General features: G+C 57.9%; 1 protein-coding gene across 2 annotated transcripts in view; it reads right to left on the bottom strand.

Annotated features, from left to right (window-relative positions):
* The window catches only part of LOC129198339 (class I histocompatibility antigen, F10 alpha chain-like), a 111,792-nt gene extending 86,939 nt beyond the window's left edge, over nt 1-24,853 (bottom strand). Inside the window, exons 1-8 of one of the 2 annotated variants that reach the window (XM_054807562.1) lie at nt 24,710-24,853; nt 23,696-23,959; nt 22,668-22,943; nt 22,318-22,590; nt 22,134-22,235; nt 21,954-21,980; nt 21,622-21,654; nt 20,944-21,441 (exon numbers count right to left, since the gene is read on the bottom strand). In XM_054807562.1, coding sequence (XP_054663537.1) covers nt 21,428-21,441; nt 21,622-21,654; nt 21,954-21,980; nt 22,134-22,235; nt 22,318-22,590; nt 22,668-22,943; nt 23,696-23,959; nt 24,710-24,773 — 1,053 coding nt within the window. In that variant the 5' untranslated portion in view covers nt 24,774-24,853 and the 3' untranslated portion in view covers nt 20,944-21,427. Of the gene's footprint in view, nt 1-20,943; nt 21,442-21,621; nt 21,655-21,953; nt 21,981-22,133; nt 22,236-22,317; nt 22,591-22,667; nt 22,944-23,695; nt 23,960-24,709 lie in introns of those variants that run through there. The other variant, XM_054807561.1, reaches the window with a different exon arrangement.
* Between the last annotated feature and the right edge of the window lie 1,370 nt (nt 24,854-26,223).

Below are 26,223 nucleotides of genomic sequence, written 5' to 3'. Positions count from 1 at the left end.
CAGACACCTGCGTCAATCTCCTTATTCTGCCCAGTCGTGAAAACCTTGCTCGAAGCTGTGCCTTGCTGATCCTTCGTCTGGAGCAGCAATTTCCGGATGTTTTCCCAGTATTCAGTTAGCTTCAAGCAGGCTGAGCCTTTTATCTTTGAGTCAGGCTTAAGTCCAGAGTGCCTGGGTGGGCTGACGGGGGGATAGGCTGGCAGGGAGCCCTTCCCAGGAGCAAGGTGGTCTTTTCCAATTCCCCAGGCAAAGAGTTGGGGATCTGCCCAAACTCTGTTTGCTCCTGTGGGAGCAGCCATTGGATGACAACCTGTCTCCTCTGATCACTTATTGCTTTTGGTTTTGCATTCCAGAGACAACAGTTGCAGGACTGACAGGTGAGTGTCTGTGAGCTGTGTCATGGCATGGGGTCCTGTCCCGGGCGCTCTGTGCTCAGCCCTGTGAGAGACCGGACTGTAAGAACATTTGTCTCAAAGATCGCTTGTTCAAGCAGAAATCCCCTCCAGCTACTGAGTGGGATAAGGACGATTGCTGGGTCGTAGAGACTTTCAACCTGCAAAAAACGCCCTTCGGGGTCATGGGCAGCTCAGTCAGATGACACTTGTGTGAAAAACAGGGCTGGAACTGCAAGAAGTGTGTGAGCATGTTCATGAACGTGGAGCCGTGTCACACATGCCATCGTGAAAACACAGAGCCATGTCGCACGTGCCGTTGTGAAAACCACCATCAGTATAAAAGGGAACTGCCAAGATGGGGGTGTCTGTGAATTTCCCCACAAGACACTGTGGATCTGCGCCTTTGTCCACCATTGCAGAACGAGAGATTTGGACCCCCGAGACGCTGTGGATCCATGGCAGTGACTATTCTTGTGATTTTATCCCAGAGTCTTGCTTGGTTTTCTGTCTTTCTTTTCTGCTCTGTCCTATTGCTCTTGTCAGTTAACTTTACCTTTTTTTTTTTTTTTAATTTTTTCATAATACAAACCGTGTCCTATATACGGCATTTGACCCCGTTTGTGTCTTAATCTCGGTCTTGGGATCGTATTGAAAGCTCCCCAACGTTGGATCGGGACAAGGGCAAGAGGGATGTTAAGGTGATTCTCGGTCCCTTTTGGGGTCTAGATGAGCCCGCAGCCCCAGTGTGAGTGGGGCCGTGCGAGGGCCGGTGAGGGAGGTTTGAGGCCAGGCACCCATTTTGGGGCTGGCACCTTTGGCCTGGGAGCAGGGGCTCGACGTTTACAGTTTGGAGCATGAACTCTGATTTTGGTCGAGAGGGATGGTAAGGCAATGTTTGGCCCCTTTCGGGGTGCTGGGCCAGGAGGGGTTCAGGGAGGGGAGGCACTGCTGGGGGGTGGAGGTGAAGGGGGAGGTGGGAGGGGATTCCTGGTGGGCTGTGGGGGTGGCCAGGGACTCTGTGCACAGGAAGGGGGATACGGCCCTGAGCCCTGCAGGAGGGATCTGGGGGGTGCAGCACTGGGAAGGGCACTTTGTGTCTCTCACCTCTCCTCCCCTGTCCCTGGGCTGGGTCCCCAGGAGATTCTGGGTCTGTCTGGACTGCACGCATGGGCTGGTGACTTTCATCGATGCTGACAGCGGGGTTGAGATCTCCACTTTCCCACCAGTCTCCTTCAATAGAGAGATCACCCCCCCCTGCTTTTTAGAGGTGTCGCAGTTTTACCCCAACCAGTAGCTGAGCACCACACAGCCACTCACTCGCTCCTCCTCATCAGGATGCAGATAATTTTAGAGAGTGAAAATAACACCTTTTTCTTATTGCTGTTGCAAAACTGTTTGCTCCTTGCATGGGGAAAGGAGCCTGAAGTCACTCCCACAGACAGGAATTCTGCACTGGAAACTGGGCAACGGTTGGATTTATTGGGCACCCTGGTGCCTCCTGCAGCTTCCGCCCGTCCGGTGAGCGACTTTTCTTTCCACAGGGGATTTAGAATATTTCCTTTCCTTTAGAGTCTTGTCAGGGATTTGCAATAAATGCTGGTGGGGGGGAGTGGGGCAGAGCAGGGGGCTGCACCGGGGGAGCCGTGTCTGGTCCCATCCGGCCCTGGAGCAAGAGTTTGTTCTGCCGTCAGGGTGCTGGTGCAGGTGGTTTGGTGGGATTTCCAGAGCCGCTTTGGGGGCACGTGCAGCCCTTCTTCCCCATCCCCTCTCCAGCAGCTGTAACCCCCCATCGCCCTCCCTCTGCCACCCTTCCCCACCCTCTGCTCCAGCTCCAGACGCAGATGTGGCTCCCCGCGAGCCCTGGGGGCCTCCTGAGTTATTTGGTGACTCTCCACGTCCTGCGGCTGGGATCAGGTAGGGATCCTGCAGGGCTGGCGGGCAGTTTTGCCCACTCTGGGGGGCAGCTGTGGGGCAGGGGAGCTGCTGAGGGGTGGGGGGAGGCGAGCCCAGAGCTGGGCTCCGCATGGGTTTTGCTTTCCCTTGGGCTCTTTCTGCAATACGTCCCTTGCCCTGGGGGCACCTTCGGTCCCGTCCTGCACCGCTCCCCTCAAACGTTTCTGGCTTGCAGCAGGGCTGGCTGGGGTGGAGGTCGTTTTCTGGAGCAGGTTCCCGCTCCCAGGAAACCTCCTTCGCCTTCCAGTCCTCCCACTCCCTCGCCACTTTCTCCAGTGTCTTTGGACCATGGGGAGGGCAAAGCAACGCCCATGGGATGGAGCGTGCACCAAGGTCACGCCAAGCTCACCCCTTGCCATGCAATGCCCCTAAATTAACGTAGGCACAATCTCTGTGTCTCTGTCTCCTTCTCCATCACCAAGGTTACTTCAGCGTGGTAGGACCAGACCGCCCTCTCCAGGTCACTGTGGGGCAGGATGTCGTGCTGCCATGTCACTTGTTCCCCAGCATGGATGCTCAGAGCTTGGATATCAGGTGGATCCGGCCCCGGTTCTCCAAAACAGTGCACCACTACCGAAACGGAGAGGACCTGTACAGTGAACAGCTGAGGGAATATGTTGGGAGGACAGAGTTGGTCAGGGATGGTCTCTCCAGTGGACGCCTGGACTTGCAAATCTCTGCGTTGAGACCCTCTGATGATGGTCAGTACGTCTGCACTGTGACAGAGGATGCCTCTTATGGAGAAGCTACAGTGAAGCTGGAAGTGGCAGGTTTGTGGTGGGTGCGGTGTTTGCAGGGGCTGGTGCGGGTGTCCCTGGGTTTGTGTGTCCCTCCCAGAGCTCTGTCCCATCCTCAGGTGTGTGGATGAGGTGCCGAAGGACAGGAGCCGTTGAAAGAGGTGGGCTGCGAGGGGGCTGTTGCCTGCAGTGCCTGCCCAGGAGGGAGCACGCAGGTGGTGCTGGAGGTGGTTTAGGGGCAGAGCCACATGGATGCGGTGGTTTTGCTGGGTGTTCGTTGGGGCTTCTTGAACAAAGACGGGTCAGTGCTGACTCTGCCTTGAGGCACTGAAGCTCGGCAGCTGGGTCTTGCTCTGCTGGGCTGTTTTGTGGGAGATCTGGGGCTGTTTGGCATCAATGCTCTGCAGTTCCTGCACAGGTTGGTGTGGTTTTGGTGGCCGGTCCCCCAGGCCTCATGGGACCTGTGATGTGTCTGCTATCGGATTCGGTCATCACCTTTGAGTTGAGTCCATCCCACACTGACCCCAACCACGGGCTCTTCCCCAGCCACAGGCTCTGTCCCTCAGCTCTCCCTGGAGGCTTACGAGGACGGAGGCATGCGGGTGGTGTGTCGATCGGCCGGCTGGTACCCACAACCGGAGGTGCTGTGGAAAGATCCCAATGGGCAGTGTCTCCCCTCGGTCTCCCAGAGACATTCCTCAGATGCGAGGGGCCTATTTGGCATCGAAGATGTCATCGTTGTGACCGATGGGAAGAGACTTGGGAACTGGTCCTGTGTGGTCAGAAACAGCCGCCTCAACCAGGAGCAGGAGACATCCCTGCACATCTCAGGTGCTTTGAGCAGCTTTGATCTGGGGTTCCTGGTGCAAGGTGTGGGGTGTGGGGGCACGGGAGGGGTGTGCACCTTCACATCAGTTCTAGTGCACGAGAGAACCGGAGCCTCGTGCGCTTCAGGTGAGCATTGGTATTTGCAGGGGAGAGAGAGGACTATGTCCCCTTGAGGCCAGGGCTCCCAGGACAAGGGGGTTGTGAGCCAGAGCTTTGGGACGTTTGTCTTTTTGTTCTTCTTCTGCTCAAACACGAGACTCTAAAACCATCCCTTTTCCTGCTGATGTTCTTGTTTCTCAGCTCCCTTTTTCTACAATGCCCGTCCCTCGATGGTTGGTGTGGGTGTGGTCCTCCTGCTTTTAGTGGTGTTCCTTGGCCTCAGTGCTTATCTGTGGAGAAGGAAAGGTAAGTGGTGCCAGAAGAATGTTTTGCCTTCACCAAAAAGCTCTTTGGGCAACGGAAGGAAGGGCACAAGGACATGATGGGGTGTGGGCAGGAGGACAGGGAGCAAGGCCAGACCATCTCTGGCTGGTGGGAAGGTGCAAGAGACCCTCTTGAGATGTTCCCAAGGATGAAGCCAGCTGCTGTCCTGACCTCCTCTTCCTCTGCCTTTGCTTTTCAGTGCTGCAGTCCAGAGAGCTGGGTGAGTCCTTCTGGCCCCTTCCCCCAGCAAAACCTCCGGGCAAAGGAGCCCCCCTGGGAGGGACTTGGGTTTGGATGGCTCTTCACCATTCTCTGGCCATTCATCTGGGTTGATGGAGTCCAAAATGGGGCACGAGAGCTCTGGGGGTGTGGGCTTCACTGGGCATGGGACATGTCCTGCCCCATGGAAAGAAACAGAGATCAATGTGCAGAGCAGAGACCAAGCTGCAGTTCTGCCATCTCCCACGCTGGTGCTGACGCAAAGGGATGTCCTCCACTCTTTGACCTTCATGTCCCTTCGCTCTTTGGTGGTGCGGTGCAGACACCTGCGTCAATCTCCTTATTCTGCCCAGTCGTGAAAACCTTGCTCGAAGCTGTGCCTTGCTGATCCTTCGTCTGGAGCAGCAATTTCCGGATGTTTTCCCAGTATTCAGTTAGCTTCAAGCAGGCTGAGCCTTTTATCTTTGAGTCAGGCTTAAGTCCAGAGTGCCTGGGTGGGCTGACGGGGGGATAGGCTGGCAGGGAGCCCTTCCCAGGAGCAAGGTGGTCTTTTCCAATTCCCCAGGCAAAGAGTTGGGGATCTGCCCAAACTCTGTTTGCTCCTGTGGGAGCAGCCATTGGATGACAACCTGTCCCCTCTGATCACTTATTGCTTTTGGTTTTGCATTCCAGAGACAACAGTTGCAGGACTGACAGGTGAGTGTCTGTGAGCTGTGTCATGGCATGGGGTCCTGTCCCGGGCGCTCTGTGCTCAGCCCTGTGAGAGACCGGACTGTAAGAACATTTGTCTCAAAGATCGCTTGTTCAAGCAGAAATCCCCTCCAGCTACTGAGTGGGATAAGGACGATTGCTGGGTCGTAGAGACTTTCAACCTGCAAAAAACGCCCTTCGGGGTCATGGGCAGCTCAGTCAGATGACACTTGTGTGAAAAACAGGGCTGGAACTGCAAGAAGTGTGTGAGCATGTTCATGAACGTGGAGCCGTGTCACACATGCCATCGTGAAAACACAGAGCCATGTCGCACGTGCCGTTGTGAAAACCACCATCAGTATAAAAGGGAACTGCCAAGATGGGGGTGTCTGTGAATTTCCCCACAAGACACTGTGGATCTGCGCCTTTGTCCACCATTGCAGAACGAGAGATTTGGACCCCCGAGACGCTGTGGATCCATGGCAGTGACTATTCTTGTGATTTTATCCCGGAGTCTTGCTTGGTTTTCTGTCTTTCTTTTCTGCTCTGTCCTATTGCTCTTGTCAGTTAACTTTACCTTTTTTTTTTTTTTTAATTTTTTCATAATACAAACCGTGTCCTATATACGGCATTTGACCCCGTTTGTGTCTTAATCTCGGTCTTGGGATCGTATTGAAAGCTCCCCAACGTTGGATCGGGACAAGGGCAAGAGGGATGTTAAGGTGATTCTCGGTCCCTTTTGGGGTCTAGATGAGCCCGCAGCCCCAGTGTGAGTGGGGCCGTGCGAGGGCCGGTGAGGGAGGTTTGAGGCCAGGCACCCATTTTGGGGCTGGCACCTTTGGCCTGGGAGCAGGGGCTCGACGTTTACAGTTTGGAGCATGAACTCTGATTTTGGTCGAGAGGGATGGTAAGGCAATGTTTGGCCCCTTTCGGGGTGCTGGGCCAGGAGGGGTTCAGGGAGGGGAGGCACTGCTGGGGGGTGGAGGTGAAGGGGGAGGTGGGAGGGGATTCCTGGTGGGCTGTGGGGGTGGCCAGGGACTCTGTGCACAGGAAGGGGGATACGGCCCTGAGCCCTGCAGGAGGGATCTGGGGGGTGCAGCACTGGGAAGGGCACTTTGTGTCTCTCACCTCTCCTCCCCTGTCCCTGGGCTGGGTCCCCAGGAGATTCTGGGTCTGTCTGGACTGCACGCATGGGCTGGTGACTTTCATCGATGCTGACAGCGGGGTTGAGATCTCCACTTTCCCACCAGTCTCCTTCAATAGAGAGATCACCCCCCCCTGCTTTTTAGAGGTGTCGCAGTTTTACCCCAACCAGTAGCTGAGCACCACACAGCCACTCACTCGCTCCTCCTCATCAGGATGCAGATAATTTTAGAGAGTGAAAATAACACCTTTTTTTTATTGCTGTTGCAAAACTGTTTGCTCCTTGCATGGGGAAAGGAGCCTGAAGTCACTCCCACAGACAGGAATTCTGCACTGGAAACTGGGCAACGGTTGGATTTATTGGGCACCCTGGTGCCTCCTGCAGCTTCCGCCCGTCCGGTGAGCGACTTTTCTTTCCACAGGGGATTTAGAATATTTCCTTTCCTTTAGAGTCTTGTCAGGGATTTGCAATAAATGCTGGTGGGGGGGAGTGGGGCAGAGCAGGGGGCTGCACCGGGGGAGCCGTGTCTGGTCCTGTCCTGCCCTGGAGCAAGAGTTTGTTCTGCCGTCAGGGTGCTGGTGCAGGTGGTTTGGTGGGATTTCCAGAGCCGCTTTGGGGGCACGTGCAGCCCTTCTTCCCCATCCCCTCTCCAGCAGCTGTAACCCCCCATCGCCCTCCCTCTGCCACCCTTCCCCACCCTCTGCTCCAGCTCCAGACGCAGATGTGGCTCCCCGCGAGCCCTGGGGGCCTCCTGAGTTATTTGGTGACTCTCCACGTCCTGCGGCTGGGATCAGGTAGGGATCCTGCAGGGCTGGCGGGCAGTTTTGCCCACTCTGGGGGGCAGCTGTGGGGCAGGGGAGCTGCTGAGGGGTGGGGGGAGGCGAGCCCAGAGCTGGGCCCCGCATGGGTTTTGCTTTCCCTTGGGCTCTTTCTGCAATACGTCCCTTGCCCTGGGGGCACCTTCGGTCCCGTCCTGCACCGCTCCCCTCAAACGTTTCTGGCTTGCAGCAGGGCTGGCTGGGGTGGAGGTCGTTTTCTGGAGCAGGTTCCCGCTCCCAGGAAACCTCCTTCGCCTTCCAGTCCTCCCACTCCCTCGCCACTTTCTCCAGTGTCTTTGGACCATGGGGAGGGCAAAGCAACGCCCATGGGATGGAGCGTGCACCAAGGTCACGCCAAGCTCACCCCTTGCCATGCAATGCCCCTAAATTAACGTAGGCACAATCTCTGTGTCTCTGTCTCCTTCTCCATCACCAAGGTTACTTCAGCGTGGTAGGACCAGACCGCCCTCTCCAGGTCACTGTGGGGCAGGATGTCGTGCTGCCATGTCACTTGTTCCCCAGCATGGATGCTCAGAGCTTGGACATCAGGTGGATCCGGCCCCGGTTCTCCAAAACAGTGCACCACTACCGAAACGGAGAGGACCTGTACAGTGAACAGCTGAGGGAATATGTTGGGAGGACAGAGTTGGTCAGGGATGGTCTCTCCAGTGGACGCCTGGACTTGCGAATCTCTGCGTTGAGACCCTCTGATGATGGTCAGTACGTCTGCACTGTGATAGAGGATGCCTCTTATGGAGAAGCTACAGTGAAGCTGGAAGTGGCAGGTTTGTGGTGGGTGCGGTGTTTGCAGGGGCTGGTGCGGGTGTCCCTGGGTTTGTGTGTCCCTCCCAGAGCTCTGTCCCATCCTCAGGTGTGTGGATGAGGTGCCGAAGGACAGGAGCCGTTGAAAGAGGTGGGCTGCGAGGGGGCTGTTGCCTGCAGTGCCTGCCCAGGAGGGAGCACGCAGGTGGTGCTGGAGGTGGTTTAGGGGCAGAGCCACATGGATGCGGTGGTTTTGCTGGGTGTTCGTTGGGGCTTCTTGAACAAAGACGGGTCAGTGCTGACTCTGCCTTGAGGCACTGAAGCTCGGCAGCTGGGTCTTGCTCTGCTGGGCTGTTTTGTGGGAGATCTGGGGCTGTTTGGCATCAATGCTCTGCAGTTCCTGCACAGGTTGGTGTGGTTTTGGTGGCCGGTCCCCCAGGCCTCATGGGACCTGTGATGTGTCTGCTATCGGATTCGGTCATCACCTTTGAGTTGAGTCCATCCCACACTGACCCCAACCACGGGCTCTTCCCCAGCCACAGGCTCTGTCCCTCAGCTCTCCCTGGAGGCTTACGAGGACGGAGGCATGCGGGTGGTGTGTCGATCGGCCGGCTGGTACCCACAACCGGAGGTGCTGTGGAAAGATCCCAATGGGCAGTGTCTCCCCTCGGTCTCCCAGAGACATTCCTCAGATGCGAGGGGCCTATTTGGCATCGAAGATGTCATCGTTGTGACCGATGGGAAGAGACTTGGGAACTGGTCCTGTGTGGTCAGAAACAGCCGCCTCAACCAGGAGCAGGAGACATCCCTGCACATCTCAGGTGCTTTGAGCAGCTTTGATCTGGGGTTCCTGGTGCAAGGTGTGGGGTGTGGGGGCACGGGAGGGGTGTGCACCTTCACATCAGTTCTAGTGCACGAGAGAACCGGAGCCTCGTGCGCTTCAGGTGAGCATTGGTATTTGCAGGGGAGAGAGAGGACTATGTCCCCTTGAGGCCAGGGCTCCCAGGACAAGGGGGTTGTGAGCCAGAGCTTTGGGACGTTTGTCTTTTTGTTCTTCTTCTGCTCAAACACGAGACTCTAAAACCATCCCTTTTCCTGCTGATGTTCTTGTTTCTCAGCTCCCTTTTTCTACAATGCCCGTCCCTCGATGGTTGGTGTGGGTGTGGTCCTTCTGCTTTTAGTGGTGTTCCTTGGCCTCAGTGCTTATCTGTGGAGAAGGAAAGGTAAGTGGTGCCAGAAGAATGTTTTGCCTTCACCAAAAAGCTCTTTGGGCAACGGAAGGAAGGGCACAAGGACATGATGGGGTGTGGGCAGGAGGACAGGGAGCAAGGCCAGACCATCTCTGGCTGGTGGGAAGGGGCAAGAGACCCTCTTGAGATGTTCCCAAGGATGAAGCCAGCTGCTGTCCTGACCTCCTCTTCCTCTGCCTTTGCTTTTCAGTGCTGCAGTCCAGAGAGCTGGGTGAGTCCTTCTGGCCCCTTCCCCCAGCAAAACCTCCGGGCAAAGGAGCCCCCCTGGGAGGGACTTGGGTTTGGATGGCTCTTCACCATTCTCTGGCCATTCATCTGGGTTGATGGAGTCCAAAATGGGGCACGAGAGCTCTGGGGGTGTGGGCTTCACTGGGCATGGGACATGTCCTGCCCCATGGAAAGAAACAGAGATCAATGTGCAGAGCAGAGACCAAGCTGCAGTTCTGCCATCTCCCACGCTGGTGCTGACGCAAAGGGATGTCCTCCACTCTTTGACCTTCATGTCCCTTCGCTCTTTGGTGGTGCGGTGCAGACACCTGCGTCAATCTCCTTATTCTGCCCAGTCGTGAAAACCTTGCTCGAAGCTGTGCCTTGCTGATCCTTCGTCTGGAGCAGCAATTTCCGGATGTTTTCCCAGTATTCAGTTAGCTTCAAGCAGGCTGAGCCTTTTATCTTTGAGTCAGGCTTAAGTCCAGAGTGCCTGGGTGGGCTGACGGGGGGATAGGCTGGCAGGGAGCCCTTCCCAGGAGCAAGGTGGTCTTTTCCAATTCCCCAGGCAAAGAGTTGGGGATCTGCCCAAACTCTGTTTGCTCCTGTGGGAGCAGCCATTGGATGACAACCTGTCCCCTCTGATCACTTATTGCTTTTGGTTTTGCATTCCAGAGACAACAGTTGCAGGACTGACAGGTGAGTGTCTGTGAGCTGTGTCATGGCATGGGGTCCTGTCCCGGGCGCTCTGTGCTCAGCCCTGTGAGAGACCGGACTGTAAGAACATTTGTCTCAAAGATCGCTTGTTCAAGCAGAAATCCCCTCCAGCTACTGAGTGGGATAAGGACGATTGCTGGGTCGTAGAGACTTTCAACCTGCAAAAAACGCCCTTCGGGGTCATGGGCAGCTCAGTCAGATGACAGTTGTGTGAAAAACAGGGCTGGAACTGCAAGAAGTGTGTGAGCATGTTCATGAACGTGGAGCCGTGTCACACATGCCATCGTGAAAACACAGAGCCATGTCGCACGTGCCGTTGTGAAAACCACCATCAGTATAAAAGGGAACTGCCAAGATGGGGGTGTCTGTGAATTTCCCCACAAGACACTGTGGATCTGCGCCTTTGTCCACCATTGCAGAACGAGAGATTTGGACCCCCGAGACGCTGTGGATCCATGGCAGTGACTATTCTTGTGATTTTATCCCAGAGTCTTGCTTGGTTTTCTGTCTTTCTTTTCTGCTCTGTCCTATTGCTCTTGTCAGTTAACTTTACCTTTTTTTTTTTTTTTAATTTTTTCATAATACAAACCGTGTCCTATATACGGCATTTGACCCCGTTTGTGTCTTAATCTCGGTCTTGGGATCGTATTGAAAGCTCCCCAACGTTGGATCGGGACAAGGGCAAGAGGGACGTTAAGGTGATTCTCGGTCCCTTTTGGGGTCTAGATGAGCCCGCAGCCCCAGTGTGAGTGGGGCCGTGCGAGGGCCGGTGAGGGAGGTTTGAGGCCAGGCACCCATTTGGGGGCTGGCACCTTTGGCCTGGGAGCAGGGGCTCAACGTTTACAGTTTGGAGCATGAACTCTGATTTTGGTCGAGAGGGATGGTAAGGCAATGTTTGGCCCCTTTCGGGGTGCTGGGCCAGGAGGGGTTCAGGGAGGGGAGGCACTGCTGGGGGGTGGAGGTGAAGGGGGAGGTGGGAGGGGATTCCTGGTGGGCTGTGGGGGTGGCCAGGGACTCTGTGCACAGGAAGGGGGATACGGCCCTGAGCCCTGCAGGAGGGATCTGGGGGGTGCAGCACTGGGAAGGGCACTTTGGGTCTCTCACCTCACCTCCCCTGTCCCTGGGCTGGGTCCCCAGGAGATTCTGGGTCTGTCTGGACTGCACGCATGGGCTGGTGACTTTCATCGATGCTGACAGCGGGGTTGAGATCTCCACTTTCCCACCAGTCTCCTTCAATAGAGAGATCACCCCCCCCTGCTTTTTAGAGGTGTCGCGGTTTTACCCCAACCAGTAGCTGAGCACCACACAGCCACTCACTCGCTCCTCCTCATCAGGATGCAGATAATTTTAGAGAGTGAAAATAACACCTTTTTTTTATTGCTGTTGCAAAACTGTTTGCTCCTTGCATGGGGAAAGGAGCCTGAAGTCACTCCCACAGACAGGAATTCTGCACTGGAAACTGGGCAACGGTTGGATTTATTGGGCACCCTGGTGCCTCCTGCAGCTTCTGCCCGTCCGGTGAGCGACTTTTCTTTCCACAGGGGATTTAGAATATTTCCTTTCCTTTAGAGTCTTGTCAGGGATTTGCAATAAATGCTGGTGAGTGGGAGTGGGGCAGAGCAGGGGGCTGCACTGAGGAGCCGTGTCTGGTCCATCCGGCCCTGGAGCAACGGTTTGTTCTGCCATTAGGGTGCTGGTGCAGGTGGTTTGGTGGGATTTCCGGAGCCTCTCTGGGGGCACGTGCAGCCCTTCTTCCCCATCCCCTCTCCAGCAGCTGTAACCCCCCATTGCCCTCCCTCTGCCACCCTTCCCCACCCTCTTCTCCAGCTCCAGACGCAGATGTGGATCCCCGCGAGCCCCGGGGGCCTCCTGAGTTATTTGGTGACTCTCCACGTCCTGCAGCTGGGATCAGGTAGGGATCCTGCAGGGCTGGCGGGGGGTTTTGCCCACTCTGGGTGGCAGCTGTGGGTCACGGGAGCTGCCATGGGGTGGGGGGAGTCGAGCCCAGAGCTGGGCCCCGCATGGGTTTTGCTTTCCCTTGGGCTCTTTCTGCAATACGTCCCTTGCCCTGGGGGCACCCTCGGTCCCGTCCTGCAGCGCTCCCCTCAAACGTTTCTGGCTTGCAGCAGGGCTGGCTGGGGTGGAGGTCGTTTTCTGGAGCAGGTTCCCGCTCCCAGGAAACCTCCTTCGCCTTCCAGTCCTCCCACTCCCTCGCCACTTTCTCCAGTGTCTTTGGACCATGGGGAGGGCAAAGCAACGCCCATGGGATGGAGCGTGCACCAAGGTCACGCCAAGCTCACCCCTTGCCATGCAATGCCCCTAAATTAACGTAGGCACAATCTCTGTGTCTCTGTCTCCTTCTCCATCACCAAGGTTACTTCAGCGTGGTAGGACCAGACCGCCCTCTCCAGGTCACCATGGGGCAGGATGTCGTGCTGCCATGTCACTTGTCCCCCAGCATGGACGCTCGAAGCTTGGACATCAGGTGGATATGGCATTCATTCTCCAAAATGGTGCACCACTACCGAAACGGAGAGGACCTGTATGGGGAGCAGATGGAGGAATATGTTGGGAGGACAGAGTTGGTCAGAGATGGTCTCTCCCGTGGACGCCTGGACTTGCGAATCTCTGCGTTGAGACCCTCTGATGATGGTCAGTACATCTGCACGGTGACAGATGGTGCCTCTTATGGAGAAGCTACAGTGAAGCTGGAAGTGGCAGGTTTGTGGTGGGTGCAGTGTTTGCAGGGGCTGGTGCGGGTGTCCCTGGGTTTGTGTGTCCCTCCCAGAGCTCTGTCCCATCCTCAGGTGTGTGGATGAGGTGCCGAAGGACAGGAGCCGTTGAAAGAGGTGGGCTGCGAGGGGGCTGATGCCTGCAGTGCCTGCCCAGGAGGGAGCACGCAGGTGGTGCTGGAGGTGGTTTTGGGGCAGAGCGGCATGGATGTGATGGCTTTGCTGGGTGTGCCCCGTGTCTGTGAAGGGTGCCCTGTCGATGGTGTGAAGGCCGTGGGGACAATGTGCTGAGCAGCTCCTTGGGCTCAGAGCTGGGGCTGCCAGCCAAGCCAAGGCTGGGACATGACGCTGTTAGGTGTGGAGTTGGGAAGAGACCTCTTCCTGGCTCTGAGCAGCTGGATCTTTGCTTTGGCTTTGCCCTTTGTGCCGTAGGCAACCTGGCACATTGTCTGGAAGCGTTGGGGCTTCTTGAACAAAGATGGGTCAGTGCTGATGCTGCTTTGAAGCGCTGAAGCTCGGCAGCTGGGTCTTGCTCTGCCAGACTGTTTTGTGGGAGATCTGGGGTCGTTTGGCATCAATGCTCTGCAGTTCCTGCACAGGTTGGTGTGGTTTTGGTGGCCGGTCCCCCAGGCCTCGTGGGACCTGTGATGTGTCTGCTATCGGATTCGGTCATCACCTTTGAGTTGAGTCCATCCCACACTGACCCCAACCACGGGCTCTTCCCCAGCCACAGGCTCTGTCCCTCAGCTCTCCCTGGAGGCTTACGAGGACGGAGGCATGCGGGTGGTGTGTCGATCGGCCGGCTGGTACCCACAACCGGAGGTGCTGTGGAAAGATCCCGATGGGCAGTGTCTCCCCTCGGCCTCCCAGAGACATTTCTCGGATGCGAGGGGCCTGTTTGACATTGAAGGCGTCATTGTTGTGTCCAATGGGAACAGACAAGGGAAATGGTCCTGCGTGGTCAGGAACAGCTGCCTCAACCAGCAGCAGGAGACATCCCTGCACATCTCAGGTGCTTTGAGCAGCTTTGATCTGGGGTTCCCGGTGCAAGGTGTGGGGTGTGGGGGCACGGGAGGGGTGTGCACCTTCACAGCGGTTTTAGCGCATGAGAGAACCGGAGCCTCGTGCGCTTCAGGTGAGCGTTGGTATGTGCAGGGCAGACAAAGGAGGACTATTTCCCCTTGAGGCCAGGGCTCCCAGGACAAGGGGCTTGTGAACTACAGCTTCGGGCGTTGGTCTTTTTCCTCTTCTTCTGCTCAAACACGGGACTGTAAAACCATCCCTTTTCCTGCTGATGGTTTTGTTTCTCAGCTCCCTTTTTCCACAATGCCCGTCCCTGGATGGTTGGTGTGGGGGTGCTCCTTGTGCTTTCAGTTGCGTTCCTTGGCCTCGGTGCTTATCTGTGGAGATGCACCTGTGGATGAGTCCACGTGGGAGCAGGACACCCCAAAGCGCCTGTGGCCATGAAGAAGTCTGGAGCAGAGCCCCTGCCCTTCTGCAGACACTGCCCGCTCTCCTCCATCCTGCAGGAGCACATGTCCCTCTCTGCTCTGCCCAAGCCCACCCTGCCCAGGCACAGCACCATGGCCTTCAAGAAAGCTTTGTGGGTGACCATGGAGTGTGGCCGTGCTGGTTCCTGGGGGCTTTTGGTCCTGATTCCTGCCTGCCCGCGAAGGGCATTTGCAGCCAGCGCAGTTGGAGCAGTGGTTGGAGCAGGAGCCTGGGGGCAGCTCCCTGCAGGATGAGCACGGGGAGTGGGGGGCGGAGGCAGGGGGCACTCACAACTCAGGCACCCCCTTCTCTTCCTTCTGGGCACCCCCAAACTTTGCCAGCACCCCCTGTCCCCAGGATGCCCCTGCTCTCTCAGCATCCTTCTACACCACACAATCCTGTTGGGAGCAAGAGTGATTTGTCTTTCCCTAATCCCCTTCCTCGCTGGGCACTCGGGACAGGCGGCTGTGGCTCGTTGCTTCTTTTGGGGATGGGGCTGAGTGTGCGAAAGCATCTTGGTAACCGAGTGGCTTTAGGTGCAGCAGCAGAGGAACCTTCTGAGTGGAGAAAGACTTTCCCAACCTGGGGCTCTTTTAGGGTGATATTTAGCAATATTGATTGCTGTGGCTGCTGCTGCTCCGTGGTTTTGGTACTGTAGCAGAGCCAGGGACTGTTGGCTGGGGTGGGGTGGGATGGGAGGGTGCCGGGAGTGGGGTGGAAGGGTAGCCGAACCCGGCAGGGCATGAGAAGGGGTGGGGGACACACAAGAAGCAGGGACTGGGGCTGCGGGAATGAAGAACAAAGCAGAGCCCAGGCAGCCTGGGTGCTCGCAGCCGGTACCGATGCTCGGACCCTCTCCCGGTGATGCCACATCCCTGTAGGTAATGGGCAGAGGATGGCTGGGGCTGGGGACGAGATCCCCCACTGCACTGACCTGCAGGGTTTGTGGGCCATCCCTCTGCTCCCCCTGCCCTCTTTTGAAGCTGGACTCTGGTAGACAGCCAGACAGACGAAAGGCGTTGTTAGGACTGTTTAGGCGGCTGGGCGAGCCCGCAGCACCTGTGTCAGTGGGGCTGTGAAAGTGCCACTGAGGGAGGTTTCATGGTGGAAACTTTGGGCACTGAGTGTTGTAGCCAAGTCCCTGCTCGAATTTGTGATGTGCCTGAAGGAACAAAGCTTCCCAGCTGTGTGCTGGGGCTGGGCAGCCCAGGTGGGTGCCATGAGGCTGGGGCTGGGCAGCCCAGGTTTTCCAAAGGCTGGAGGTGGGCAAGGGCCAGGGCAGCTCTTTGTGCAGCCCCTGAGGCTGGGGCTGGCCCTGCTGGGCCAAGGGCTCTAGCTGGGGAGGGGGCTGCCTGCCCTTGCCTGCCCTTGCCAGCTGGCCTAGGAGGGAAGGGCAGGGCAGGGAAGGGAAGGGAAGGGGCTGCCCCCACAGGCAGCTGCCTCCAGCAAGGAGCAGCCCGTCCCTGTGGCAAGGAAGGATCCCTCCCAGCAATGCCTGACTTCACGCACCACCAGCACACAGCGCCGGGAGCTCGGTGCCTCCGTCGGCCGCGTGCATGAGCTGCCGTGCGTCCAGGAAACCTGGTGGGAGAGGAGTGTGGAGGTACCCGCCACCTGCTCCTGGGTGGGCGAGGGTCAGGCAGTCGGCACCGTGGAGGAGCAAGGGGCGGAGGCAGAGAGGTCTCAGGGTGCTGTAAGGTCTCCCGTGGGTGAGTGTACTTTGATGACACGCAGCTATGAAGGGGTGGAACCCATCCCTATTTCTGGAATGACAGGGGGATCCCAACAGTTGACTCTGCTGGAGGCTGAAGTGAGTCTAACTGGGAATGAGTGGCAAAAGCCCCCATTGTGACTGGCCCAGAGGCTCCGTGCATCCTGAGCATAGACTACCTCCGGAGAGGGTATTTCAAGGACCCAAAAGGCTACCGGTGGGTTTTTGGAATAGCTGCCTTGGGAGCGGAGGAAATTGAACCATTGTCTAGTCTGCCCGGTCTCTGAGGACCCTTCTCTTGTGGGGTTGCTCAGGGTTGAAGAACAACAGGTGCCAATCGCTACCACAACAGTGCACCAGCGGCAACACCGCACCAACCGAGACTCCCTGGTTCCCATCCATAAGCTGATTCGTCAACTGGAGGGTCAGGGAGTGGTCAGCAGAACCTGCTCACCCTTTAACAGTCCCATATGGCCAGTGCAGAAGTCCAATGGAGAGTGGAGGCTGACAGTAGACTATCATAGCCTGAATGAATTCACGCCGCTGATGAGTGGTGCTGTGCCAGACAAGGTGGAACTTCAATAGGAACTGGAGTCAAAGGCAGCCCAGCGGTACGCCACAATTGATATTGCTAATGCGTTTTTCTGAGTCCCTTTGGCGGCAGAGTGCAGGCCACAGTTGGCTTTCCCTTGGAGGGGTGTCCAGTCCACCTGGACCCAACTGCCCCAGGGGCGGAAACACAGCCCCACCATTTGCCATGGCCTGATCCAGGCTGCTTCGGAACAGGGTGACGCTCCAGAGCACCTGCACTACATTGATGACATCATCGCATGGGGCAACTCAGCAGAGGAAGCTTCTGAGAAAGGGAAGAAAATAATCCAAATCCTGCTGAAAGCTGGTTTCACCATAAACCAAAGTAAGGTCATGGGACCTGCACAGGAGATCCAGTGTGTAGGAATAAAATGGCAAGATGGGCGTCATCGGATCCCAATGGATGTGAGTAACAAAACAGCAGCCATGTCTCCACCGACCAACAAAAAAAGCCAAAGCAGGCTTTCTTAGGTGTTGTGGGTTTCTGGAGAACGCGTGTTCCAAATGACAGTCTGATTGTAAGCCCTCTCTACCACGTAACCTGGAAGAAGAACAATTTCAAATGGGGCCCTGAGCAACGACAAGCTTTTGAGCAAATCTAATAGGAAATAGTTCATGCGGTGGCCCTTGGGCCAGTCCGAGCAGGACCAGATGTAAAGAATGTGCTCTACACCGCAGCCAGGGAGAACGGCCCTGCCTGGAGTCTCTGGCAGAAAGCACCAGGGGAGACTCAAGGTCGACCCCTGGGGTTTTGGAGTCGGCGGTACCGAGGATATGAGGCCTGCTACGCTCCGACTGAAAAAGAGAAATTGGCAGCATATGAAGGGGTTCCAGCTGCTTCAGAAGTGGTTGGTCCTGAAGCACAACTCCTCCTGGCACCCCGACTGCCGGTGCTGGGCTGGATGTTCAAAGAGAGGGCCCCCTCTACACACCATGCAATGGGTGCTACGTGGAGTAAGCGGGTTGCACTGATCCCACGGTGGGATCGAATAGGAAACCCTAATCATCCAGGAATTATGGAAGTGATCACGGACTGGCCAGAAGGCAAAGATTTCAGAATGTCGCCAGAGGAGGAGGTGACACGCGCTGAAGAAGCCCCACCATACAATAACCTGCCAGAAAATGAGAAGCCCTACGCCCTGTTCACTGACGGGTCCTGTCGCATCGTGGGAAAGCATCAGAGAAGGAAGGCTGCTGTATGGACTCCTACACGGTGAGTCAAGAAGCTGCAGAAGGAGAAGGTGCCAGTCTGCAGAGGTGAAAGCCATCCAGCTGGCTCTAAACATTGCTGAAAGAGAAAAGTGGCCGATGCTCTACCTCTCCACTGACTCGTGGGTGGTGGCCAATGCCCTGTGGGGGTGGTTACAGCAATGGAAGCAGAGCAACTGGCAGCGCAGAGGCAAACCCATCTGGGCTGCCGAATTATGGCAAGATATTGCTGCCCGGCTGGAGAAGCTGGTTGTGAAAGTCTGTCAGGTAGATGCCCACATACCCAAGAGTCGGGCCACTGAGGAACATCAGAACAACCAGCAGGTGGATCAGGCTGGTAAGATTGAAGTGGCTCAGGTAAATCTGGACTGGCAACATAAGGGTGAATTGTTTACAGCTTCTTGGGCTCAGGACACCTCAGGCCATCAAGGAAGAGATGCAACATATAGATGGGCTCATGAGCGAGGGGTGGACTTGACCGTGGACGCTATCTCACGTGTTATCCATGAATGAGAAACATGCGCTGCAATCAGGCAAGCCAAGTGGCTAAAGCCTGTCTGCTATGGAGGACGATGGCTGAAATATGGGGAGGCCTGGCAGATTGATGACATCACATTCCCACAAGCCCACCAAGGCAAGCGCCATGTACTTACAATGGTGGAAGCAACCACCGGATGGCTGGAAACATATCCCATGTCCCATGCCACTGCCCGGAACACTGTCCTGGGCCTTGAAAAGCAAGTCCTGTGGGGACAGGGCACCCCAGAGAGAATTGAGTCAGACAACGGGACTCATTTCCGGAACAACTTCATAGACGCCTGGGCCAAAGCGCGTGGCATTGAGTGGGTGTATCACATCCCCTACCGTGCAGCAGCCTCTGGGAAAATCAAACAATACAATGGACTGCTAAAGACTACCCTGAGAGCAATGGGTGGTGGGACCTTCAAACATTGGGACGCACGTTTAGCAAAGGCCACCTGGTTAGTTAACACTAGGGGGTCTACCAATCGAGCTGGCCCTGCCCAATCAAAACTTCCACGCCCTGTAGAAGGAGGTAAAGTCCCCATAGTATGTATGGAGAATATGTTGGAGAAGACAGTCTGGGTTAGCCCTGCTTCAGGCAAAAGCAAACCCATCTGTGGCATTGCTTTTGCTCAAGGACCTGGGTGCACCTGGTGGGTGATGCGGAAGGATGGGGAAGTCCAATGTGTACCTCAGGGGGATCTGATTTGGGGTGAAAATAGCCAATAAATTCAATTGTCTGTCATTAATTGCTAAACAAACCTGGCATTGTACGTTATCATTGCCACAATTACTATACGCTCTATCAAGGGTATTACAGTAAGAATCACCCAAATTAATGAAGGATGAATGCTGCGATGATGGAACTAGAACTAGCCTTAGCAATCGGCGCTCACCAACGGCCTTGAAAAATCAACATCTTACACCCACAGACCACGAGCGTGGACCACGCCAGATACATAGCCGCAAGTTCCAGATGCAGCATGCAACGTTCCCACAGCACATGTCATCGCTCCTGCCCTGAGAGACCGTTGTGACAGATGGAGCCCAAAGTCACAGACAAAATGAACTCAGTGGACACCTATAGACTAAGGGAATGAGATCTGTGTGTGTCTATATGTATCTCAAACACAGGGGAAAGGGTGCTGATTAATTGGGACGTGTAGGGTCTGGGCATGCCGTAGAAGGTATGGAATAAGGGGTGGGTAATGTCCTGGGTTTGGCTAGGATAGAGGTAATTTTCACCACAAACTGGGATGGGACACAGCCAGGACAGGTGACCCAAACTAGCCACAGGGAGTATTCCCTACCATGTCACATCATGCTCCGTATAAAAGGGGGGTGGCACGTCTCCAGGGCGCATGGCTCCGGGACAGTCCGACTGCGGGATGGGTCTGAGGGTGCGGTCTAAGTTCTATGGCCATTGGGTGAGAAGCTGCACTGTGTCACCAGTTCTGTACATTCTGTTAAGTACTGTTGTTGTTATTTCCCTCTCCCCTTGCTGTCCCAGTAAACTGTCCTTATCCCAACCCGCAAGGCTTTGCCTTTGTCTTCCCATTCTCCTCCCCATCCCACTGGGGGAGTAGGGGATGAGTGAGCGGCCGCGTGGTGCTCAGCTGCCAGCTGGGGCTAAACCAAGACAGAGGGAGGTCTCAGGCCAGGCAGCCCTTTTGGGGCTGGCACCTTTGACCTGGGAGTAGGGGCTGGATGTTTACAGTCTGAAATCCCAAATCAGCCAAACTCGGCTCATTCCCAACTTGTCCTGTCAGCGGATGGGAGAAGTGTGAGAAGGGGAAGAGCATGGCAGGACCTGCCCGACACCCCTGAGACATTTTATCGATTGTCGCTGTGTGCTGGGACAGGAGGGGTTCTGGCTCTGCCCCTTCTCGGGGCAAGAGTCCACTGTGTGGACATCCACCATGTCTCCCTGACCACAAGAGTAACGATTATAGTTCAGAGTTGAGTCCATGGTTTAGTCGCAGTGATTGTTTGTGTGACCTCAAACCAGGAGATGTTCGTCTCTGCACCTGTCTGCTTGGCCTCAGGGCAGGAGACCTTCTCAGTACCCGTCTACGTGGCATCAGAGCAAGAGACCTTCTTCTCAGTGCCCGTCTGCGTGACCTCAGAGCAAGATAGCTTCTCCGTGCTTGTCTACATGGTGTCAGAGCTCACTGCCTCCCACAGGGAGATGGACAACCAGCCCCTTCCAAAGGAAAAGCTGGCCAATCCCCATAAACACCCTCTTTCCCCTTTTTATCATCAAGCATGACATGCTACGGCCTGGAATATCTCTCCTTACGTTGGGTCATCTGCCTGGTTGTGTCCCCTCTCAACATCAAGGCCTTGATGCTGTGCCACCACTGCTGAGATCCATCACTGTTTGGGTCACAAATCCTTGGGGGGGGTTGACCTTGGCTGGACACCAGGCGCCCACCAAGCTGCTCCATCATTCCCCTCCTCAGCAGGACAGGAAGGGGAGAAAAGTAAGATGGAAAAAGAACTTGTGGGTCAAGATAAAGGCTGTTTAATACAGCAAAATCAAAAGCTGCATGCAGCAGCAGAGGAAAACCAAAACATCTGTTCTCCGTTTCCCATCAGCAGGCGATGTCCAGCCACTTCTTGGGAAGCAGGGCTTCAGTACACATAGGGGTTGCTCCAGAAGACAAACGTCATAAATAACGAATGTTCCATGTTCCTCCTCCTTGCTCTCGGGTGTTATTGCTGAGCAGACGCCATACAGTATGGAATATCCCTTTGGTCAGTTGGGGTCAGCTGTCCTGGCTCTATCCCACATAAAACCAGCTCAGCCCTCGACCCAAGGCTGCCAGAGCAGCCCAGGCACCAGGATTTTAAAAGTATTGGAAACAAGGCAGTTCACCCAGCCAGAAAAGCCCCCAGTGTATCGGGGTGGGCAGGCGCAGCGTGACCAGCTCTCTGCGGGCAGCTCCCAGCCGCCTCCAGCACCTCTGTGTCCAGCCGGTGAGAGGGCAGGGGGCCGCATCCAGCCCCCCAGTCCCTCGTGGAACGGTTAGGCGTTCATCACTGCAGGGACCAGAGGAAGAGACAGTGTCACCCAGGGCCACCTCCCTGTCCCCAACCCTCTGCTCGGGGGGTCTCAGCAACCCCCTCCTGCAGCCCGGTGCTGCTCTGGCCACGGGTCCCACGGGGGAGCACAGAGAGCTGGGGTTGCCCCCGTCCACCCCCCCTGGTCCCATGCCGTACCTTGGGCCGAGCTGCCAGATCCCCCGTCCGTGCCTGCGAGGGAGAAATAGCCGTGAGCTGCCAGCCCCCTGCTCGCTGCGGGCTCGGTGCACGTGCCAGGAGCCGGCCCGGGAGCCATGGCCACGCTGCAGCCACCGGGAGAGGAGGATGGCACCGCGAGCACCGGAGGGGAGACACCACCTCTGCCACACGTCCCCGCTACGGGGTTGTAAAGAGGGGCGGCACAGGGAGGACAGGGGATGGGGAAATGCCGGCAGCGGCCAGAAACCGGAGCCACGAGACCACCCCGGCACTGGGCAGCGGCTGGAGCCAGACCTGCCCCCGGTACTCACTTGACGCCATGCCGTAGCCCTTCTTCCCTGCAGAGAGAGAGAGGCATCAGCATCCACCACGCTTTGCCGTCAGGCTCGGGGGCTCCCCAGAGTGCAGCAGCTCGTGCCCACAGCCCCTCCTGGCCCCCTGGGCCCTGCCTTCCTCCCACACCCCTCTGCCTCACCACCCCGGTGCTTTACCTGATCTCTGCTTCAAAATGACGACTCCAGCGATGATGGCGATGACAGCCAGGATGGCAACAATCACGCCCAACACGATGGCCAACAGGTTGGACTCCGACTCTGGGGGAGAGCAGGGCCGTGAGGAGGGGAAGGGGAACCACCCCAGCCCACCGCTCCACGTGCCCAAGGCCACCGGGCTCACCCCACGCAAAGAGCCCGGGCTCGGGCAGGCTGGCGTGCTCCACGCGGCACCGGTACTTGTCCTTCTCCTCCGGGCGGGCCGTGATGGAGGCCCAGGTGTAGTAGGTGCCGTCGCTGTTGGGCGCGATGCTGCCCCGCTCGGTCTCGTGGTCCCTGACCTCGCCGTCCTTCAGCCAGCTGACGGTGATGGGCCGCGGGTAGAAGCCGTAAGCGCGGCAGTGCAAGGTCAGGATCCCGGGGGTCTCCTGCCCCAACACTCGGACCGTGGGGCGCTCTGCGGAGGGGGTGGCGGTGAGGGCTGGCACACGCGCCCACGCTGGCCGGTCCCCGGGGTCCCTGTCTCGCCTTCACCTTTCTTCTCCAGCACGGCCTGCCCGTAGCTCACGTATTTCCTCAGCCACTCGACGCAGGTGTTCTGCAGGTAGTGCTTCCATTTCTCAGCGACAGTCCCGTCCGCCTCCCACTTCCTCTTGGTGATTTGTGCTGCTGCGTCCGCCGCAGTGAACGTCATCGTGTCGGTGTCAAAGGCGATGAAGTCCCTCCCATCGTAGGCGTCCTGCCAATACCCCCTGGTGCTACCATCCTCCAGGAGCTCACAGCCGTACATGCTCTGCCGCGTCTGAGCCCCTGAAACACGACCAGGGAGACGGGGCTGAGGGGCTGCTGCAGCCCTGGGCCTTCAGTGGGGCATGGACCCCGCGGCAGCGCCCACCACTCCAGTCCTGTGTGAGGTCCGGGGGGATCGGGCACCAGCACCAGAGCTGCCCCCCGTCCTGCCCGGGGCCCACAGCACTCGGGGCGTCACATACAGCCGTGATCCAGACCCCCTGCACCCAGGGCATGGCTGAGCTGGCACCCAGCCCCACGGCACCCTGCGACAGCGATGGGCTGGGACAGGGTCCTGAGTGCCATTGAAGGGGGACAAGGAGATGGGATGGGTTGGGGGAGCCCCTCTGCCTCTGGGGTGGGGGGTACAAACTACCACAGGAATGGCGAGGGGCTGCGAGCCCCTCCGGTTCTGGGGGTCTCGACTGCCATGGGGACAGCAACGGGCTGGGATGTGGTGGCGAGTCCTGGGATGGGGTGCTGGGTACTGTGGGGTGGGGATGCGCTGGGTGGGGCGGCCAGAAGCCCCCCCGGCTCTGGGACAAGGGATCCCAAGGACTGTGGGGCTGGGACAGGCAGCCAGGACCCCCTCACACTGGGGGATAGGGTGGCTGGGAGCCCTCTGACAATGGCACCAGGCAGGGAAGGGTCAGCACAAGCCGGGGCAGGAGCGTGGGGCAGGGCAGGGTCTTGTCGGGGGGGGTGGCGGGAACTCTCCCATCCCACGGAGCCTCCTCCCAGCCCCACAGAGCCCCGTCCCAGCCCGCACTCACTCCCACTCTGGTTGTAGCGGCCCCGCACTGTGTCCAGGTCCACGTGGTAAACCTGCTGATTGCTCTGTGCAATCTGGGTCTCCTCGTCCCAGTACTGCTGATCCACGTTGTCCCTCATCCAGTCCGCCCCAGGCACCATCCTCCCCGTCTCGCTGTCGTAGTGTGCAATGAGGTTCCCGTCCACGTACCCCACGGACACGAACTGGGGCACCCCCGGGCTGGGCTCTGACACACCGATGTAGAAGTACCGCAGGGAGTGGAGCTCTGCAGGAACACGGGGGACGGTGAGGGATTGGGGGGCTCGGGGGGACAGGGGTGAAGGTGCCCAAGGGGTGGGGGTCCAGGGGTGGGCAGCGAGGATGGGTGGGGGTCCCAGGGGAGCAGATCCGGGGGGGATGGGGGGCAGCTGCAGGGGGGCTGTGACTGGTGGGGGGGTGTTGGGGGAGCGAGGTGTGTCCAGGAGGGGGGTCCTGGTTCCTGGGAAGGGAAGCCCGGGGGGTCCCTGGTGTCAATGAAAGGGGGGCCCGGGGGGTGGGGGACCCCAGGTGCCCAGGAAGGGGGGTGCAGGGGGGTCCCCAGCGTCAAGGAGAAGCAGATCAGGGGCATGGTCTGGGGGGGGCGGGGCCCAGGAAGGCAGACCCGGGGGTCTGGGGGGTGTTCCCAGGGGGTACTCGGTGTCCAGGGAAGAGGACCGGGGGGGTCCCCGTGCCAGGGGGGGTTCCCGGTGCCCAGGAAAGGGGGTCCAGGGGGGTCCCGGTGCGCAGCAAAGAGGGTCCAAGGAGCTCCCAGTGCCTCGGGACGGAAGGGAAGGTCAAGTGGGGGGGGTCCCGGTGCCCGGGAGGGTTCCCACGTGCCCAGGAAAGGGGCTCCAGGGGGGTCCTGGTCACCCGGGATGGAGGGGGAGGTCAGGGGGGGTCCCCGTGCCCGGGGAATGGGGCACCGGGGACCAGGAAAGGGGGTCCGGGGGGGTCCCGGCGCCAAGGAACGGGCTCCCGGGTCCCCGCCCGCGCTCACCGCTCGCCGCCCCGCCGAGGACCCCCAGCAGCAGCCCCAGCCCCAGCGCCCCGCCCGGCCCCATCGCTCCGCTCCGCTCCGGCACCGCGCCCGCACCGGCCCCACGAGCCTCGCGCCGACCCAAGACCCGCCCCAGGACCCGCCTCGCCCCGCGATTGGCGCCGCCAGAGCCCGTCCGCCAATAGCAGCCCGAGACGCTTCAGACGTCACCGGGCGCCGGGCAGATCCCGTCTCTGCAGGTTGGGGAGCAGCGAAAGCGAAAGCGGCGGAGGCAGCGCGGGGGGAGGGGCGGGGACAGGAGCTCCCCGGGACCAACCGGGACCCCGCCACCCCCCGGGATCCTCGGGCCGGGACCCCCCACGGGGCAGCCCAGCCCTCAGCCCCCCCCGACCCCTCCTCAGGGCCCGAGACCCCCCCGCACCCCCACTTCGCCTGTTCCCCCCCCCCCCACCCTGGGGTCACCCCTGGGCCCCCCAAGTCACAGTTCTACACCCGCCCCCCCGGCCCTGGTCTTGTCCCCTTCCCCTGGGCACCCCGAGACCCCCGCGACCTGTCTGTCCCTGGGGGAGGGGGACACCCAGGTGCCCCACGGCTCTCCCCACCCCGGCTCTGCCACCCTGGGGGTTTATGGGTGAAAAAGCTGGGAAAACTGATACCTCTGACTATTGAAATATTAAGATCAATCCAAGCAATTAGAGCCATGGCTCAATCCATGTAACCAAACAAAAGGGAAACCATTGTCACTTAGAAAATAATTAGTTGGAAGATAAGAAGCTCTGGAACAATCTCATTTTAAACAGCTCGGCCTTGGAAGGACAGATGCGCAAAGAGAAGAGAGTTACAAGGTGATCCCAAAACCAGCCTTGAGGGATAAGGTATACGTGATACCAGGGGTGAGTCTGAAGACCCCCGACGACCACCCGGAGGTGCCAACAAACATGGGCGAGAGACATTAGCATACGCTAACGAGTTCCCGGAAAATCCATGACTGTGATAAGCACTACTCGGAAATATAGTGAATATGTGTATTAACATAGTCGAAATACTTGCTAGTTTTGTCTTTTGGGTGTGCACCTTAGGGGGAGTTATCCCCCGCGCACCCAGCGCTGCAATAAAGAATGCCTGCTGTCTAAAACTTCCAAATAAGTCTTAGAGAGTGAATTCTTTTGCCGCTTTGCGGTAACAGTGGGACCCCCACAGCACCCCACGTCCCCATCCAGGTGGCAGTGCCATCCCACTTTGTCCCAGTCACTTACTGGTTCTTCACATCCCAGCGTCCCAACACTTTCTTTTATTTCTTTTTTTAGAGTTTTGCCCCTTTTTTACACCGTTTCGGCCCATCGAAGCTCATGGAGGTGAGATCAGCAGTGGCACTGTGTCCTGCCGGGGGGGACACTTGGGGACACTTGGGGGGGGGGCGGGGGGGATGTCCCCAAAAAAGGCCGGGAGGGTCCTGCGGGCGGGCAGGAGGACCCGGGGGGCGCCCGCTGCCGTTGCCATGGTCACCCGTTGCC

Source organism: Grus americana, chromosome 32 (genome assembly GCF_028858705.1).
Source record: "Grus americana isolate bGruAme1 chromosome 32, bGruAme1.mat, whole genome shotgun sequence".
NCBI classification, from domain to species: domain Eukaryota; kingdom Metazoa; phylum Chordata; class Aves; order Gruiformes; family Gruidae; genus Grus; species Grus americana.
The sequence above is the reverse complement of the archived record's forward strand: the minus strand, read 5'-3'. Positions and strand labels throughout refer to the sequence as shown.